This window comes from Cydia pomonella, chromosome 12, assembly GCF_033807575.1.
Source record: "Cydia pomonella isolate Wapato2018A chromosome 12, ilCydPomo1, whole genome shotgun sequence".
Classification (NCBI taxonomy): domain Eukaryota; kingdom Metazoa; phylum Arthropoda; class Insecta; order Lepidoptera; family Tortricidae; genus Cydia; species Cydia pomonella.
In genome coordinates this window covers 1165838-1183816 of record NC_084714.1, presented here as the reverse complement: position 1 = coordinate 1183816, position 17979 = coordinate 1165838, and the positions used below count along the sequence as shown (strand labels likewise).

At 41.1% G+C, this 17979-nt stretch overlaps 2 protein-coding genes and 1 long non-coding RNA gene across 5 annotated transcripts in view; 2 read left to right on the top strand and 1 right to left on the bottom strand.

The window, feature by feature from the left end:
• LOC133523223 (uncharacterized) overlaps nt 1–17979 on the bottom strand; it is a 524757-nt gene that overhangs the window by 5240 nt on the left and 501538 nt on the right. For 2 of the 3 annotated variants that reach the window (XM_061858700.1, XM_061858701.1), the window contains 10 exons: nt 17620–17797; nt 17307–17453; nt 16423–16648; nt 15667–15857; nt 12592–12780; nt 10335–10887; nt 9527–9764; nt 8680–8979; nt 7172–8299; nt 1060–1233 (listed from right to left, as the gene is read on the bottom strand). In XM_061858700.1, the coding sequence (XP_061714684.1) occupies nt 1060–1233; nt 7172–8299; nt 8680–8979; nt 9527–9764; nt 10335–10887; nt 12592–12780; nt 15667–15857; nt 16423–16648; nt 17307–17453; nt 17620–17797 (3324 nt within the window). The remainder of the gene's footprint in view (nt 1–1059; nt 1234–7171; nt 8300–8679; nt 8980–9526; nt 9765–10334; nt 10888–12591; nt 12781–15666; nt 15858–16422; nt 16649–17306; nt 17454–17619; nt 17798–17979) is intronic. The other variant, XM_061858702.1, reaches the window with a different exon arrangement.
• LOC133523241 (uncharacterized) overlaps nt 1–17979 on the top strand; it is a 321866-nt gene that overhangs the window by 64754 nt on the left and 239133 nt on the right. The window lies entirely within an intron of this gene.
• LOC133523229 (uncharacterized) lies at nt 1356–2706 on the top strand. Its single transcript, XM_061858710.1, has one exon. The coding sequence runs from the start codon at nt 1404–1406 to the stop codon at nt 2664–2666; it is 1263 nt and encodes a 420-aa protein (XP_061714694.1). The 5' UTR covers nt 1356–1403; the 3' UTR covers nt 2667–2706.

The following is a 17979-nucleotide window of genomic DNA, read 5'->3' as shown; positions in this document are numbered from 1 at the left end:
TAAATAAAGCTTTTAAATAATTATAGGTACCTAAATTAATTGACAACTTTTAATACATTTAATAATGTATGCTTTAAAAGGTACCTCAAAAGACGCTATAATCACGTCGACAGGAAACGAATGCAGATGTTAATGTCAGGAGTCAGGACTTACTACTTACAGCTTTATTATAATTATGTATGGTTATAAAGAATGGACGTCTTTGAAGAGTAAGGATTAGGAGAATCGGTCCCAAATCGAGACGGAATTAGCCCAGGAGGCCTATTCAAACTTTAGGAATAATATATGTATACGGTACCTAACACATATGTGTTAGGTACCGTAAAATCACATTTTTAGTGAAAACGCGTTTTTCCTAGTTAAAACTAGTGTTCCGTATCGCTTCAATTAGTTAAAACTAATTTTCGCAAAATACCTAGGTGAATTTAGTTGTAACTAGAATTTATTTTTGTCTAAACTAGTTTTTGCAAAGTGCCTAATTGGTGAAAATTACTTTTGACTAAGTGCCCAAAAACTTATTTCAACGAAATCTAGTTTTTACTAGACGATGTACGTAACACAATTTTTTTTTTGTAAATGAATATTATAAATAAAAGCGTCGGTTCTTCTGACGGTCGCGCGCCGCTGCCGCTGCCGCTGCACGATCACTTCGCTCAATCGGCTTCGATCGCTATTTGGTCGCGGTTAACCTAACACGTTACTCCTCGCTTCGCTCGTCGTCGCACTTGTATGACTCTGCTAAAATATCGCGAAAAATGGTTTTAATTAGTTAAAACGCGTTTTCCCTAGTCTAAACTATTTTTCACTAAAATTGAACTTGAAGAATTAATTAAAATAAGTTTTCAGGGACTTTACGAAAACTAGTTTTGACTGAAAAATCCTAGTTAAAACTAGTTTTCACCGAGGCCATATGGATAACTAGTTTTAACTAGTGACAACGCGTTAACTAAAAACTGCTTTTTACGGTAACATATGCAATGCAATGCGAATGGTATCAACATGTAAAAATGTTTGAAGTCAGAATAAGCCTCCTGATCGAGACATACATTATTTGTTTACCTGCATATCCAAATCAGGTGGCAACCTTAATTCCCTCGCAGAGGCCACAGAGGCCACCGAGGCCGCGGACACCGAGTCTTCAGAGGACGAGGATGAAGGAGGAGCCGGGGCCTGCGAGCGCGAGCGCCGGCGCCCGGACTTTCGGCCTCGGGCTCCGTCGCGGGAGCCTGGCACCTGGGAAAATATGTAATTAGAGATTAGAGATAGGTATTTTTGTGGCTAAACATGAAACGTAAGTATCATAGCGCTAGCAGAAGTAAAATAGGCCATGTAGTGAATACAAATACGATTTTTTTATATGTCAGTCGCGCGCGCGCAGCGCTTACGTACGGCCGCATACCTACATGATGGCAAAAATGACGGACGTAATAAAATGCAACTCGTGCAATATTGTAATAGACGAATTATTGGCTTACGTGCAAAATAAAGTGTCGATAATTGACGCGATAACACTTGTGCGAATATGTAAATCCGCGTTCACTAGTGACGAAATCAAGAAATCTAAATCCTTGTTGTTTGATTCCATTTCAACGGATGCTCGTAAAATTACCAGGAAGAGTAAGGGCAAGGAGGAACGTGATCTTGTGGATATAATAAATGTGTTTAGGTCGACAGAACCAGATGTGGTCCCTATATTTGTCGCGCGGCAACTTGAACGTCTACCGCCGATTCTTTTTAACAGCCTAGATTGTACCAAATTATTAAAAGATATGTTGAAGATGCAAAACGATTTGGACGAAATTAAAACGTCATATGTGACCCTTCAACAACTAGACAGGCTAAAAGAAGAACTCCAAGTAGCCAAAAATAATTATTTGCCGCCTTCGTCGATATGTAACGTAAATACGAAACGAGGGGCCTGGGCTGTTGATACTTTTGACAGTGGACCTATGGGCATTTTACAGTGTAACTCGACGGTTATAGAAAACTGCGAAGTGGCTAAACAAGTGCCGGGACATGAGAGTGCAAACAGAAGTATTTTGCAGGAGGGTGTGCCGAGATCTTTGCATGACTCATCAGCTTACCAACGGTCGAGCGTCGATAAGGTCGAGAGTGCGCATGCATTGATCGCAGATACCGCACAAACTCACGCTACCGCTACACCGATGCCGCCGGGCGAACGTCAGCTGATCCAGGACGTAAACATAGCTATCGGTACAGCGGATAACGTCTCTTCAATTATAAGTGTGCCGAATAACGATGAAGGATGGAATTTAGTGCAAAGGCGTTCTACACGTACATCGAAATATCGTTTACAGGGAAAGTACGGAGTCGCGACGGGCCTACAGTGTAACTTTAAAGCCGCAGAAAGAAAAGTTCCGCTTCTTATAACGAATGTACATAAAGACACGACGCGGGAGGACGTAATGCAGTACATACGCAAGCAAACCAACGATACTGTGTTCTTACGAGAAATACATACCAAAAACAGACGGGACTATAAGGCGTTTAAAATGTTCGTATCTGAGAATAAACTGCATATGTACTTAGATGAGAAAATATGGCCCGAAAATATTATTTTCAGACGGTTCGTTAATGATAAGTACAAATATCCGAACAGAGTTAACTCTGACGTGGCTGGCATGGACAAAGAAAATAATAAATAGCTGTGATAATAATAGTACTTATAGTTGTAAGTTTGCAAGTTTTAACTGCAAGTCGGTAAAACGTTCCATAAATGGAGTGAGAGAATTATGCCGTACATGCGACGTGATTGCGTTACAGGAAATATGGCTGATGAAAGAAGAAATTCCTTATCTTAGCACCATAGATGGATTATTTGGATACACAGGAACGTCAGCAATGGACGCTGCATCCGGAATCTTGAGAGGAAGGCCGTATGGCGGCGTGGCTTTGCTGTGGAGAAATAGTGTGTTTTCTAACGTAACAGTGATAAAGTGTGATAGCAATAGGGTATGTGCAATTAAAGTTCTAGTGAAAGATCGTCCCATAATTATTATGAGTGTATATATGCCTACGAATTCAACTATTAATCTGCCGGAATTCACCGATTGTCTGGGTACGGTAAGTGCTATTATAGACGAATATGGCATAGATTCTGTGTACATGCTGGGTGATTTTAATGCTACCCCGGGGGAGCTATTTTATACAGAACTAATGCATTTTTGCGATGAACAAAATTGGTCTTGTATTGACATAGATAAATTAGGTTTAACGTCAAACACGTACACTTTTATTAGTGAAATTCACGGAACGCCTAGCTGGCTCGACCACTGTATCCTGACCCAGGCGGCGGTGCATTCTGTGCGTAATGTATTTGTCAAGTACGATTGTTTCTGGTCGGATCATTTTCCTATAATCGTTGAGTGTGATTTGCGACTCGTTTCTCCTAAGCTGCCGAGTAAAACCGTGTCGGATAAAAAGGTAGTGTGGGGAGAAAGAAGCGAGAAGCAGATAGCACTATATAGTAGGGAAGCTCATGTTAGATTGAGATTTATAGACTTTGATAACGATTTTACTAAATGTGCAGATTGTTACTGTGGCGATGTGACTCATAGGCGTACCTTGGACAATATGTATAAAAATATTGTAACAGCATTGTGTGAGGCAGCAGTATGTGGGAGGGGTAGCAGAGGTAGGGGGGGTAAAGGTCAGCGTGTGGTGGGGTGGAATAAACATGTGGCTGATGCTCATCGGGCGGCTAGGTTGAAATTTGTGGAATGGGTGTCTTGCGGAAAGCCTAGATCTGGTGAAGTATATAATGAGATGTGTGACAGTCGTAGGGTGTTCAAATCACGATTAAAGTGGTGCCAAAACCATGAAGATCAGCTAAAAATGGATGCCCTAGCTGAACAACACTCTAAAGGCGATTTTAGAGGTTTTTGGAAACACACAAAAAAGATGAACGTGCGGCCTGGCCTTCCGGTGAGTATTGACGGGGTGAGTGACTCAAAGGGCATAGCGGACATTTTCAAGGACCACTTTCGTGTACGATCACCGCTGGGACCGATGCGTGTGACGCCCGGTGCTCGAACCATAAGTGACATAGTAGGGACAAGATTTACAGCCAAAAATGTCGCTAATGCGATAAAGTCGATCTCAAGAGGCAAATCTCCCGGTCACGACGGTCTGAGCATCGAGCATCTTCAGCATGCTGGTCCACACATATCACGAGTCCTAGCTATGTTTTATAATTTGTGTTTGAGTCATTCATATCTGCCTACAGACATGCTGAAAACGATAGTGGTGCCGGTAGTGAAAAATAAAACTGGAGATTTGACAGATAAGTGTAACTACCGGCCCATTTCTCTTGCGACGATTATTGCAAAAGTGTTTGACGCTATGCTTAATATACAGTTAGGCAAATACTTGAAGCTGCACGATAACCAGTTTGGGTTTCGGCCTCACCTGTCCACAGAAAGTGCCATACTGTGTCTTAAGCATACCGTCAGATATTATACCGATCGCGAGACCCCGATATTCGCATGCTTTCTTGACCTCTCTAAGGCTTTTGATCTGGTGTCCTACGAAGTGCTATGGAAAAAGCTCGAGTCAATTAACCTACCGCTAGAACTAATAAATATCCTTAAGTACTGGTATGGACATCAGGTCAACGCTGTCAGGTGGGCGGGAGCAATCTCTGATCAGTATGGGTTGGAATGCGGGGTGAGACAGGGTGGTCTGACTTCTCCCGCACTCTTCAACCTTTACATGAACGACCTGATTGAGGCGCTAAGCAGGCAGCATGTCGGATGTCAGGTTGACGGAGTTTGCGTTAATAATCTAAGTTACGCAGACGACATGGTGCTGTTGAGCGCGTCAGTCTGTGGTCTTAGAAGATTATTAAAAATATGTGAGGGGTACGCGGTGAGTCACGGCTTGAGGTACAATGTGACGAAGAGCCAATACATGGTCTTTGAGGCCCGCAATAGCAAGCTATCGAACGTACCACCTGTTAGCCTTAACGGAGCACTCTTAGACAGAGTACAGAGTTTTAAGTACTTAGGGCATATTGTTACTGCGGACCTCAAGGATGATGCCGACATGGAGCGGGAGCGGAGGGCGTTGTGCGTGAGAGCGAATATGTTGGCTCGCAGGTTTGCTCGTTGTAGTAGGGACGTGAAGATAACGCTTTTCAAGGCGTACTGCACGTCGCTGTACACGTGCGGACTGTGGGCAAACTACACGCAGAGATCGTACAACGCGCTCCGCGTTCAGTACAATAACGCGTTCAGGGCAGTGGTGGGGCTGCCCCGCTACTGCAGTGCCTCGGGCATGTTTGCGGGGGCCCGCACGGCCTGTTTTCACGCCTCCATGCGCATGCGCGCCGCCGCGCTGGTGCGGCGCGTGCGTGCCAGCTCTAACACTGTCCTGGCGATGATTGCAGACCGGCTCGACTGTCCCTACATCACCCACTGTTGTGATAGGCATGTGAGGACAGGCGTCGGCTAGCAGTATAGCATAGCATAGGCATAGGCATAATTATTATAAATTGTAAATTTATTGTATATTGTAGTGTTCTTTAGTGTCTATTTCTATTATAATGTGTGTGTTTGTTTTGAATGTTGTACAAATATGAGCCAAATAGCTTGAAATAAATAAATTTTAATTTTTAATTTTAATATTTTATTCGAGTATCGCTTGAGTTAGGTAGGTAGGATAGGATAATGACAAATGACAATAAATGACTTTTTTTTATAAGCTTCGCTTTTCGGTGAAGAAAAACATCGTGAGGAAACCGGATTGATCCCAACAAGGCCTAGTTAACCCTCTGGGTTGGAAGGCCAGATGGCAGTCGCTTTCGGTAAAAACTAGTGCCTACGCCAAATCTTGGGATTAGTTGTCAAGCGGACCCCAGGCTCCCATGAGCCGTGGCAATATGCTAGGACAACGCGAGGAAGAAGAGAAGATCGCTTGAGATAGGTAACTGCCACACCAAGTATGGTTGGACAATTTTAAAACCCTCGAAATATCCTATCGATTTCGCCCTACATCCATTAAGCGAACTGTAACAATTCGCAAAAAAAATAAAAAAACCCGGACAAGCGCGAGTCGGACTCGCCCAGCGAGGGTTCCGTAGGTACATGATCCATGTTTTTTTTTACAAATTTATATTTTTTAGATTTTCCTTGCAGTATAAAACGATATTACTTGCCAAATTTCATAGTTCTAGGTCAACGGGAAGCACCCTACTCGTATAAATTTTGATTTCCTTGAGAGTGTCGAAATAAATATATACGTTTTTTGCAGCAGTTTGATTTATTCACAGCTTAAAGGAATTGTAGACTTGAGGTTTTAATTTCAACTAGATACCTCCACGCCTTCCCGAGCGAAAGGGTCTTGACAGACAGACGGATGGACAATAGAGTGATCCTATAAGGGTTACGTTTTTAGGGTTCCGTACCAACTTTGTCTGTCTGTTCGTCTGTCACATTGCTAAATATATCGAGAAGAGGTATTAATTTTAATTTTGGAATAGTTATGAACCACTCTAACCCAGACACATTAAAACTGTTATTTTTTTTATTAACTATGGAAATATGAAGAGGGGGCAAAATTGCGAACTCTAGTTACTAGGTCAAGTGGGGTATCATTTGAAAGAGCTCAAATTGAACATTCCAAAACAATTTTTAATTTTTTATTCATAGTAAAAAAAGATTTTTATTATCCCCCCCTTCTCTCCGAAGTTTACTAAGGAAAAACTATCCAATTTTTACATAATCATAAATATTACAGGAAAAATATAATCATACCTCTATCTTGAAAACTTTTTTTAATCACCAAAAAACATTTTCTAAATTTATTTGCAATTTAATCTCTTTTGGAGGTTATATTTAGTTGAAATTTCTATGAGATTACACTTACTTAAGACACCTCCTTTCAAATATAATTGTTGAAATCGGTTCACATAATAAAGATTTATCCCAAAAAAACAACATACACACAAGTCGCGCACATTAGTTAGCCAATTTACCGATAGATGGCGCTGTTATGCCTTCTGGTCGAAAGCCTTTCGTGTCTATTGTTACAAGAGATAATTGAAAGTTTATACGGAACCCTCGGTGCGCGAGTTAATCGGACTCCCACTTGACCGGTTTTTCCTTTTGAGGTTCAGAGCCCTAAAACGAAGTATTTAATGTAGTTTACTTACCTCTAAAAGATTATGCATGGAATGCGGCATATGTGGCAGTGCTGACTTGGTCGTTCCCGTCGCTTCATGCGACACCGTCCTCGTCGTTCTTCTATCTCGTTTCCTCCCAGACTTCTTCTGCGTGTTTGTACCTCCTTTACAGCTTGTCCCTTTCACACACTCTGAACTTGGGAAGTCGTAGAGTCCATCAGAATCGGTAAAAGGCAATTGTCTCCCGTAGAACAGTGGTGAAAAGTGACCTAAGCTTGCCTTGTCGCTTAAGGGTGATTCGCTTCGAGAACTTACAGGACTTAAAGGTCTGGTAAGATCAGTAAGTAAAGTTGGTGGGCGTAGACTCGCTTTCTCATCTAACCCTCTTTCTACGCTCAAACATTTGACGATGGAGCATTTAGTAACGCCACTTGGGGAGCATAATGTTTGAGGCACATCTAATTCTTTCAAAACTACTAGGGTCTCCATTTCTTTGGCGCTGGACGGTACATCGTCTACCCTTTCATCTGTCCCTATGCCTTCATCATTAGATTCTAGCAATGGATCGTCTGAGAGCGTCTCTGAGTCAGATCGTCCTCGTCTCCGTTCTTTCGAGTCATCATTCGACGACGCTGGACTCGAATTAGTTTTCATTAACGGCCGCCTTCTTTGAAAACAAGACGGTCCCCCACCTGAGCCAGGATCTTCCATTTCAGACGGGCATAACGGATTACTTGAGCCACATCTCGATGGGCCTGGACTAGCCATGGAGCTATACCCAGACGAGGAAAGATTGGATTCTGATGGAGCTCGTTCTCCTCTTGCAGACATTGAGAATGGGCTGAGGTAACACATGTTCATAGTTGGTGGTGGTGGTCTTGGTGATAAAGGTTCGTCGGATTCCTCGCTGGCGTTGTAAGTGACTGTTATCAAAGGAGGAGGTTGGAACTCTAGATGGGGCGGTGTTCTCCTGGGAGGTGGGGAGCCTGGGGATGGTCGTTCGATGGTGAGGACTGGGACTCGGAGGGACGGTGGTGCAGGGGATGGGGAGGACATTTCTCGTTCTGAGTCTTGGCTGTGGGTGAAGCTAGGGCTGGGTGAGTCTGTCACGTGGGTGGAGGGTGTGGGGGTGTCGCAGCTGAACGCTGGTTGGCGGAGCTGTGGAAATAAAACAAGTTTTATATACGATTTCGATTGGTAATTTAAATAATCTAGTTACTATTCAGTTACTTCGAGAAAATAACATGTGACTAATGATTGTGCCAAAATATCGGGAACACATAAAAACAAATGACTGTTAAAAAACGATTCTGCTCGATATAAAGTAACATCCAATTGCAAATTTGTTTTATATTAGCATAGATTACTAGAAAACTAGAACTCGTTTAATGATGGTTAAATAGGTAGGTCTTGCAATTGAGAGAGAGGTTAATGGAATTAATGGTGAATTAAATTATGGACTATGAACGCAGCTAAAATTTGTATGGAGATTCAGATGCTTTTAAAATGGCATTTATGTGGTCAAGAAAGACTAGTACCTTCAATCTCAACCCAGACGTCGGCCTCTCCGGCTTCTCCAGTCGAATCTCATCTTCATCCTCACTTGGCGACATACACCTGATCTCATTCTTATCCAACTCCATTTTCTTGGGCATCCGAGGAGACGGTAGCGGAGTAGGCAAAGGCGTAGGCAGCGGAGTAGGTAAAGGTGTTGGCAGTTCGCGGATAGGCGAGAGGCATTTGTTGATGGTCGAAGGGACTTCTAGGAGGATGGAGGGCGGGTGGAGGAGGTTGCTGCCGGAGCCTGAGGACTTGTGGGCGCTTAGCGGGTCTAGTACCTGAAATGACAAAAGTAGAAATATTAGGATAACATTGTTTGGCTGGAACGGGGGACTTTAAAGAGACAATAAAAAGCTCACCAGGACCGCAGCCACTGAATAATATCAGTGTATCACCGATCACGTACTTACTTACTTGGCAGATATGTAGGTAGCTAGGCTGGTAAGTAACCATGACGCTGCTATCATCAATACCATTGTTTTAAGCTCCTTGCAATAAAGTTTTCGAAAGTTCGATTAATTATGTCAACCTACCCTACCGGTGCCATTCAAAAATTACATGAATGATGCTTGAGTCTGACTATTATACTTGATGTATTATTTACACCTATCCCTTAAATAACTTGTAAGGTGAATCAAATAAAGATAAGAGGGCAGTGAGTTAAGCTAGAATCCGTCTAAGCTAATTTTGACTTGAATAGAAGTCGTTCGGATTTTGACGGAATTTGAAGGAATTTGACGTTAATAATGTCATTTCCACACTTTGCCATTGCAAGTGCCATGCAGAGTTATCTTGCTTTGACTGTGATACTTCTTCATTCTTTACCTGTATCTCAATAGTATTATGCGGCCTCGCGATCGGCGAGTCCGGCGCAAGCGAGGGCACGAGCGACGACGCGAGCGACACGTCGTCGGCGTCCACGGTGTCGTCCTGAGGCGACGACGCCGTCGGCGTGCTCGACGCCGAGATCCCGCCGGACGACGCGCGGGAGATGATGGCGGCCGAGGTGGAGAAGTTGCGGAACATCGCGAGGATGGAATCGGCACTTGAGATTTTTGGGGTTCTGTGAATGTGCAGGATGACAATAATTCAATTAGTTTATTTAAAGACAAGATAATGGTTCAATTATTGACAATAAAATAATAATGATAGTTATTAAGAAACTAAAAGACAGATAATCAAATCATCGATAGTTACCACCAAAATTATTATTATTAATTTACAACGTTAATTATCCGTCATTCTATAAGTAAGTATTTTTTTTTCTGAAGACCGTGAAGAAATAGATTAATATTAGATTTAGATTTATTTCTTTCATAATATTAAATTACAATATAAATTATTTCAAGCTAATCTATATGAATTTATATTATGATCGTCAACTATTTATTATATACGATGTCAAGACAGAAAAAAAATCAAATATGAAGTTAAATTAACATTAGAAAATGGCTGCAAAATATTTATAGGATATGTAAGAAACAAATGCCTTGACAACAGCGATTGATAAAACAAACAATGGATATGAAACCAAATCAACTAACAAATTAAATTTCTAAAAGTTCCTTTCTAAAGTTATTAAATTGTAAGTCATCATAAGTAATTCTGATTGTATATTCACCTATGATCTTACCTGGAATACTTTTTCAAAGCAGCATGCGCTAGCGTTAAATCCAAACTTGACATAGAATCACTCCCCTGGTTGCTCGACGTGCTGTGCGGTGAACGCACTTCCACCCCCGGTGATGGCGGCGTACTTGATGCCTTTGCCCTCACCCCCCTATCCGCTATCACCGCCATCGGAATTGCTATCGTGTTCATCATATCCGCGTCGGAGCTTGAGCTCATTTCTGCTGATACTCTGTTAAGGAGTCGGGCAAACGTTACTTTCTTTTCTAACTTCGGATCTGATATGTGTCTAGTCGATGGCGATGTTGATGGGCTTGAAGCCTCACTAGCGAATGAGGTCTCTTTATTTTCACTAAACTCCATAAATGCTGGCGCGCTCTCAACAGTACTTAAAGTCCTTTTCTCTGACATTTGTATTAGCTCTCCCATGCTAATTTTCTTGGAGTGCTCGTTAGCCGTAGCTGGACTTATGAGCTGCTGAAGTATCTGCTTCTTTTCTGCTGCATTTTTCTTCGTTGGTGTTGAATTATTTCGTTTCTTGCGCGGCGAGGGAGACGCTGTGTAGAAAAATAACGATATAGTATTTATAACTAGGTATAGTATTTATTTCTAGAAGCGGTACAACATCGATATTGTTAAAAGCTACTCGATAAGAATTTAAAAATTTTATTGGGGTATTTTTTCATGCATCAAGTGCATCTATAGAAGCCATTATAAAGGGTTTCGTGCCAATTTAGTGTTTATTGTTTAGTTTTGGATCTACTGAAGAGGATTTAGTTTAAGTTCAGGAGTTAAGTGAAGTAGAAATGTTACGAAAAGTTTAATAGCAGAAAGTTGTAACAGTAAGCATGCGAAAGCAAAATACAACACATAGATAGATCAACAACCTTCTATTAATCAATAAGAATGTACTTTAATAAGTAACATTATTGATAAAATAGACAATGAAGTAAGAAAGACAATCAGATACAATTTGTGATGTTACTTCAATTTAAAAGAAAAGGAGGAACTTATTGATGTTTAAAAGGTTGTTGATGATAGTTGGACGATCCAAAAAGGTGCTAAGGAAGAAGGAGCTACAAGTTTTGTGCAAGGTCAGGGTGCACACATAACGACCGAGTATATTGGTCAGCATTCCACATCAAGTGTAGCAGTTCACAGCAGTAACCAGTGCTTGACAACGCACGCTCCGCCACGATTTGACCAAATGTATGTGATCACATGAATGGAATTTGAAAATCCTAGAATGTTGAGACGTCTGCAATGGAGTATGAAGATTTGTACAATGGATGAAATGGCTATGCGTGTAATATTAGATCGGTCTTATGTAAAATTTGGCTTCGGTTTTTAGACCGATAATAAAGAATAACATGTAAATATGAGTAGGAATTGAAGGGATGATAAACTTAAAAATTCTATCACCTTAAGAGTGTTCTAGCGAGAAAGTTCTTAACTATTTTGATTCGATTCTAACAATGGATTCTAATTGTCATAGTTATCTATTACTACCTGTTTCATTACAAATATTTAAACTTTTTGATTGTTTTAAACATATACAATCATAATGAACATGCAATGATATCGTTAGGTTAGACTGTCGTTTCATGATTATTTACTTATAATTTCTCAATACACCATTACATATTCTTATTAATGATTGTGTTGTTCGCCGCAACCTCTTGGTCTTCATCACTTAAACCAAAACCAGTCTCATGCCTCTCTAAGATGATACTAGTCAGAAAGCTACAAATATCTTTATCAAGACCCGATTATACAAATCAGGCTACCATGCCAGTATTTTTTTATCATAATTACATTTATTAATATTCCATGTGGAATCACATTAATGAAGCCTTATTTTATCTTAACTAATAAAATCATAATCCTTCCTTTTGGTTTTACCATACTATTCGGGTAAAAAACTATATCAGCTTCACATGGAGCTTTCCGAAAATAGCCAAATCACTATCGTAGATGTGTCATTAATATTTGAGGAGCTTCCTCGATTTCTCGTGGATAATCCAACATTATTTAGATACAAGATAGAATCAAGAATAATTTCGGTCATGCCGTTCTCGAGAAATCGGGGAACATACATAAAAGATGATTCCGGCGAATGGAGAATCTCCTCCTTTATGAAGATTATTGTAAATGATCAGTCTCCACCACTCAAAGCAGTCTCGTGTAGGTATGCTTAAATATAGATATGGGCTAAACATGATCATGCATGATTATCGCAGCGGAGCGCGTTCACTCCTTACGTCCTGGCGGCGGCTTTAACAGATCGTCCAAGCTAAACGTCCTCGCGGCGCGGACGCGCTGGTGCGGCGCGGACACGGACGGCTTCCGGATGCCGAGCCGGGTCAGCAGCGTCCGGGGCTCCGGCCGCGCTGGAACAACGGCAGCCGTGTCGGAGGGCGACCACTGACGGTGCACCGACGACAGTTTACCTTCGACAACGTTTGCCAGTTAGATACTCTAATGCCTGCCGCTACTGTCCGTCTACTTGTATTGGCTCGTTATTAAGGCATTTGTTCCGACTCACTTTCGTGGTTGTATTTTTGTGTAATCAGCAGTTAATTTTGGTGCTTCTTCCAGTTATTAGCCTCCTTGGTCTTAGCCAGGTGACAATTATTTATAAATAATGGCAATCGAAATTAAATTAATGTGTGGAGATGATGAATCCAGACACATTTTTTTATTTTTAGATTGGCGTTCGTTGATACCCGATTGTTATTCAGTGGCCTGTTGCACAGTATTTACCTATGCTAAATATCTGGAAATGCCATCAAAATGTACAGTCGCTTTGTCCAAATATTCACGAAAATGAGAGGGCTGGAACGCCGAATAATGGCCCATGTGTCTGAGGGTGTCTAGGAGCTCTCAGGTTGATGGTCAGTCCGAAGCACTAATTGAATCAGACTTCAGAAAGAGCTCTTGAGGAATAGTACTACCGACTACTGAAAAATATCGACGTATGGAGAACAACAATGTTTCGAAATGTATCACTTTCACAGATGAATCAGTTATTGCTATTAGTTTTTCGTGAAAGTTTTCTTTTAAGTGACGAAATAATATATATAGGTAATTTGCATCGATTCAACATACCTACACATTGTTCGAGAGATCGGTGCAGTGGCATCTAGTCCATCTGTCAAAATGAGACCCATAAAATATTGTTTCACCCTGTACGTCTTTATAAATCAGTTTTCTGTACTAGTACTTGAATAAGGATAAATTTTGAATTTAAGCCAGGCATTGGGGTAGCTCTTGCATCAGTCGTCAAACGTCTCCTGTCTCTACGCCGGACGGTAAACGGACGTGCGTCCGTGAAGACGTCAGTGAAACGCAGAACTACCGCTACGAACGTACGTGTGTCCGCCGCGTCGCCACGCGCCTGCCGCTACTCCGCCTGCGGCACGGCCGCGTACCGCTGACGCCCCGCGCGCGCTACCGTACATATAGGAATGCCAGAGTTTCATGCGAAGACAATCGTTGCTAGTTTTAGATTAGTGGGAGGTTTTTGAGAATATAAATAATGAATTTCGAAAATGAAGAATGCACAGAACTAAAATTTTTAGAACAACATCAAGGTTAGAGTACCTGTGATGTTTCATTGGTCAATTATTTAAATTGAATCTGACCAAAGGCTAAAAGATTCCAGACATGTTGAAAAAACTAAAAATAAAAATAATGGACAACAAATTAAAAAGTTAACGACAAGATAGTGATAAGAAATGAAATTAGCACTATAGAAATGACCAGGATATAAAGATAGCCTCTAAATGAATAGAAGAAGAAAATGTGAAAATTATTTTTAGAACGCTTATGAAGGGAGTAAAGATGTCATGATTGTCCAGGCACTCCAACGTCTAGCAGACCCATCGCCATCCACAATTGCTTTAACTTGGCAATCCAAAGCGACATGAACTTGTAAGCCTTTCTGCCAATTATTTGATCTGTATCTTCAGAAGGAATTCATATAATTAATCCTGAGTATCATGTTTTGTTAAGCATTCCTTAAGAAAGTAGCACGTTTAAGATTAAATTTTGAAAATTTTACAAAAAGATTATGGATTGCGGAAAACAAAATATGATACTTTTCGTAGTAGCATATTCAAGTTTATTACAAATTTGGAAAACAGCACAAAAACAATATCCCTGAAATAAAAACATTTAATACAGATACACTTTGCACCAAGTTAAAAAAACCGTGTTTCCTTACGGATCCCAGAAACATTACTAAAAAGTTCTAACTCTATGAATTCACCCATGTTTTAGACGGATAGGATAAGACGACAACTTATGATAAATTGCTCTACTTTTTGTGTCTCTAAACTTCTTTTACCTATATCTATAATCCGTAACAACATTACCTGATGTTAAGGAAACTTAAGTAAACTATCTGTTGTTCCTTAAATGATCTTACCGGATTTCACTAAAATATTGAAATGAAAATAGTTAAGTCATAATAGTTAACTACTAAAAAAGTTATCAAAAATAGTTTCTGCATCCGCAAGCTAAACATACAGCAAGAAGATACGCCAAAGGCAATACGTGTCCTTACCATCCGTGTGATGTGCGAATCAGAAAACGTTCAAAACAGGATATCAACGAAGCTCATCGAGTAGCGAAAATATGCTATTACGTTGTGGTATCGAAAAGTCATTACAGTCGTGGTTCTGAGGCAAGCTGACTGTGTGCTTATGAGATTTGAAAAGTATTATAATGTGTGTAGATGCGCGCTCGAGTTTTGTACCCGCTGTAAATTCTTTGAATGTACATTCCGTTATGTCTTCCATGAAGATATTAGCTAGCAACTTTGATTTAGATCGGAGCGAAATTAGCAAATATACGGGCTTTAATTTTCAATCATTAATTGGTTTTGTAAGAATTTTCGGAAAGTATTTTCCAGTAATTCTTCATTTATAGGTGTCATAGATACAAAACTCGCCCGCTACATACCTTACGAGGACATTCATTTGTAGACACACTTGTACACAATTCAAAGAATTCTGTCTTAAACAAGATTCTGTGTTCTGGGCACAAGTCTGTGGCTTGATTCTTTGGTATCGTATTTCAGATTCTATGTCTAATGGCATGTTTATCCTGAATTCCACGTGTACTTGAATCAGCACAAATTCTAATCAAGAATTAAATCTTTTGGAATAAAAGAATGTTCAAATTACTTTTGGCCTCACATACAAAACAGATTAGCAATACATTTTTTTTAGAAAATGCGCCCAATAGAATCCGAATGCCTTGATACCAAGGACTCTTCGTAAATTTCTGCAATCTACCATTCTACATAAACACCAGAATCCTATAACACTTACGTCTCGCGCATCGATCGGCCTCCTCGGCTAACAACTTCTCAATCTTCTCAGGGAAGTGTCGCTTGGCGCACCACACCAGGCCGATGACTCCGAGGACCACGAAGACGGCGATCAGACCGAGCCAGAACGGCTCTTGCATCATACGGGCACCGAGGCTCACGATTTTTGGAGTCGGGTTTGGGATTTCGCATCTGTAAAGGGGAGTTTTACAATATTATTTTTTGCAACGTTAATCATTAAAATTAAATACTTCACCCAAAAAACACTGAACTTACATAGGCTTAGTTACCGGCAGGTGAGGAGTCGTAAGAACTGCTAAAGTGATGTGTTTACGACATGTCCCAGATCTTCACTGAATTGAAGGAGTATACGGTATACTGTCAGAAAAACTCGTCATCCCTTTCACCTTTACATGATCTTTTTATTACACAATTTTGCAGCACAAAATTAGCTCGCCTATTGTTGCAAGACCTAGTCTTTTTTTTTATTTTATACCACGACGGTGGCAAACAAGCATACGGCCCGCCTGATGGTAAGCACTCACCGTAGCCTATGGACGCCTGCAACACCAGAGGCATTACATGCGCGTTGCCGACCCTTTAAAAACCTGTACACTCCTTTTTTGAAGAACCCCATACTGTAGCCCCTCGGGAAAACCTCGGCAGGAAGCTCATTCGGTTCGTTCTCACAGCGCACAGGGCATCAGACTTACTTTTAGGCGGGCCTCCAGAAAGTGGTGTAGTAACATCTGCTCACCTCTTTCCCTTCCACGACGGATTGCACTGGCACATGAAGGCCCCGTCCCGCTCGCTGCAGGCGCCGCGGTTGTTGCAGGGCCGCGCGGCGCACGGCCGCACGCGCTCGGCGCAGCGCCGCCCGCGCCAGCCGCGCGCGCACGCGCACAGGAACGAATCCTCTGATAGTGTGCAGTTGCCGAACACGCAGGGCGAGCGCTCGCAGGCGTTCAGGAGGCAGAACATGCCTGGAGATAAAGATCACATCACTAAAGAATTGAAATGATAAACTGAGTATAAAGGCTCTGCTAATGCTATTGCCTTGAGGCGCGAAACATGGCCTTGAATGACGTCACACTCATTTTACATCTCTTACAGAGCTGCACAGCTGCTTTCAAGATAAATTTATCATCCGATGAATCATACTTATTTCTAAAATATAATTTGAAAGATCCTTGGTATTTCTTTTTATAAATATATTTATTTTATCATTGTAATATGTTTATTGTTCAAAAGACAACTTTACCCAAAAAAATTATATATGATCCCTTAAGGTATAAATACCTTGAAGATGGTGAACCATCTGACATACAATTTCGGATCCGACAATGTGGAATTGCTCTAAGGCTGAAGAAGAAGGTCACTTTATCTTTGTCAATTTAAAAAGCATTGACCGACGACCGGTTTGGCCTAGTGGGTAGTAACCCTGCCTACGAAGCTGATGGTGGGTGTGGGTGTTTTCTATGTATTTAAGTATTTATAAATATTTATATATTATATATATCGTTGTCTAAGTACCCTCAACACAAGCCTTATTGAGCTTACTGTGGGACTTAGTCAATTTGTGTAATAATGTCCTATAATATAAAAAAAAAGAAAAGGAAAAAAAAAGCAAAGTATACTGACCTGTATAGTACCCAGCGCACTGACAAAAGTTTTTCGTATCATCAGTAGCGCAGAACCCGTCGTTCAGGCAAGGGTTTGGGTAGCAGGATTCAATGTTCGTATCTTCGCCTTCGGAAAGCAGTAGAATTTTACTGTGGTAGTCTGGATCTGGAAAATATAAAAATACTCAGCAATAGCTTTAAATACGAAACTGCGCTTGACAATTAGCTTCAATCAGGATCTTAAAAGATCAATCGCGTTTGTCAATCTGACGTGCTATTACTATAAGATCAACTACTATAATATAAAACAGACGTTTTAGTTACTAATTTACCTTTATTAACCAGCAACGCAACATCCATATGGACGCCATTTTCCCCCGCACATTGGGTCACTGTCAGCGAGTGCAAGTAGCTGTTAATCACGAGTGGGGTTTCAGTTCTTCGCTTCGCTCGGTCCGCTTCGCAGAGCGTCCACTGTGTGCCGTTGTTGTCTGTGTAGCTGTCTTTCACCTGAAAGATGGGATAGGAGGAAAAACCTGAATATAGTTATGTTGCGACTGCAACTTAATATTATATAAAAAACAATGCAGTAGCTAAACGCAGCCGTGGGGCTCGGCTATTATTCGGAGGCTTTTTAAAAGCACCAATAGGAGCGCTCCACATAATCTGTATCGCGGCCAATTGGAAGCATT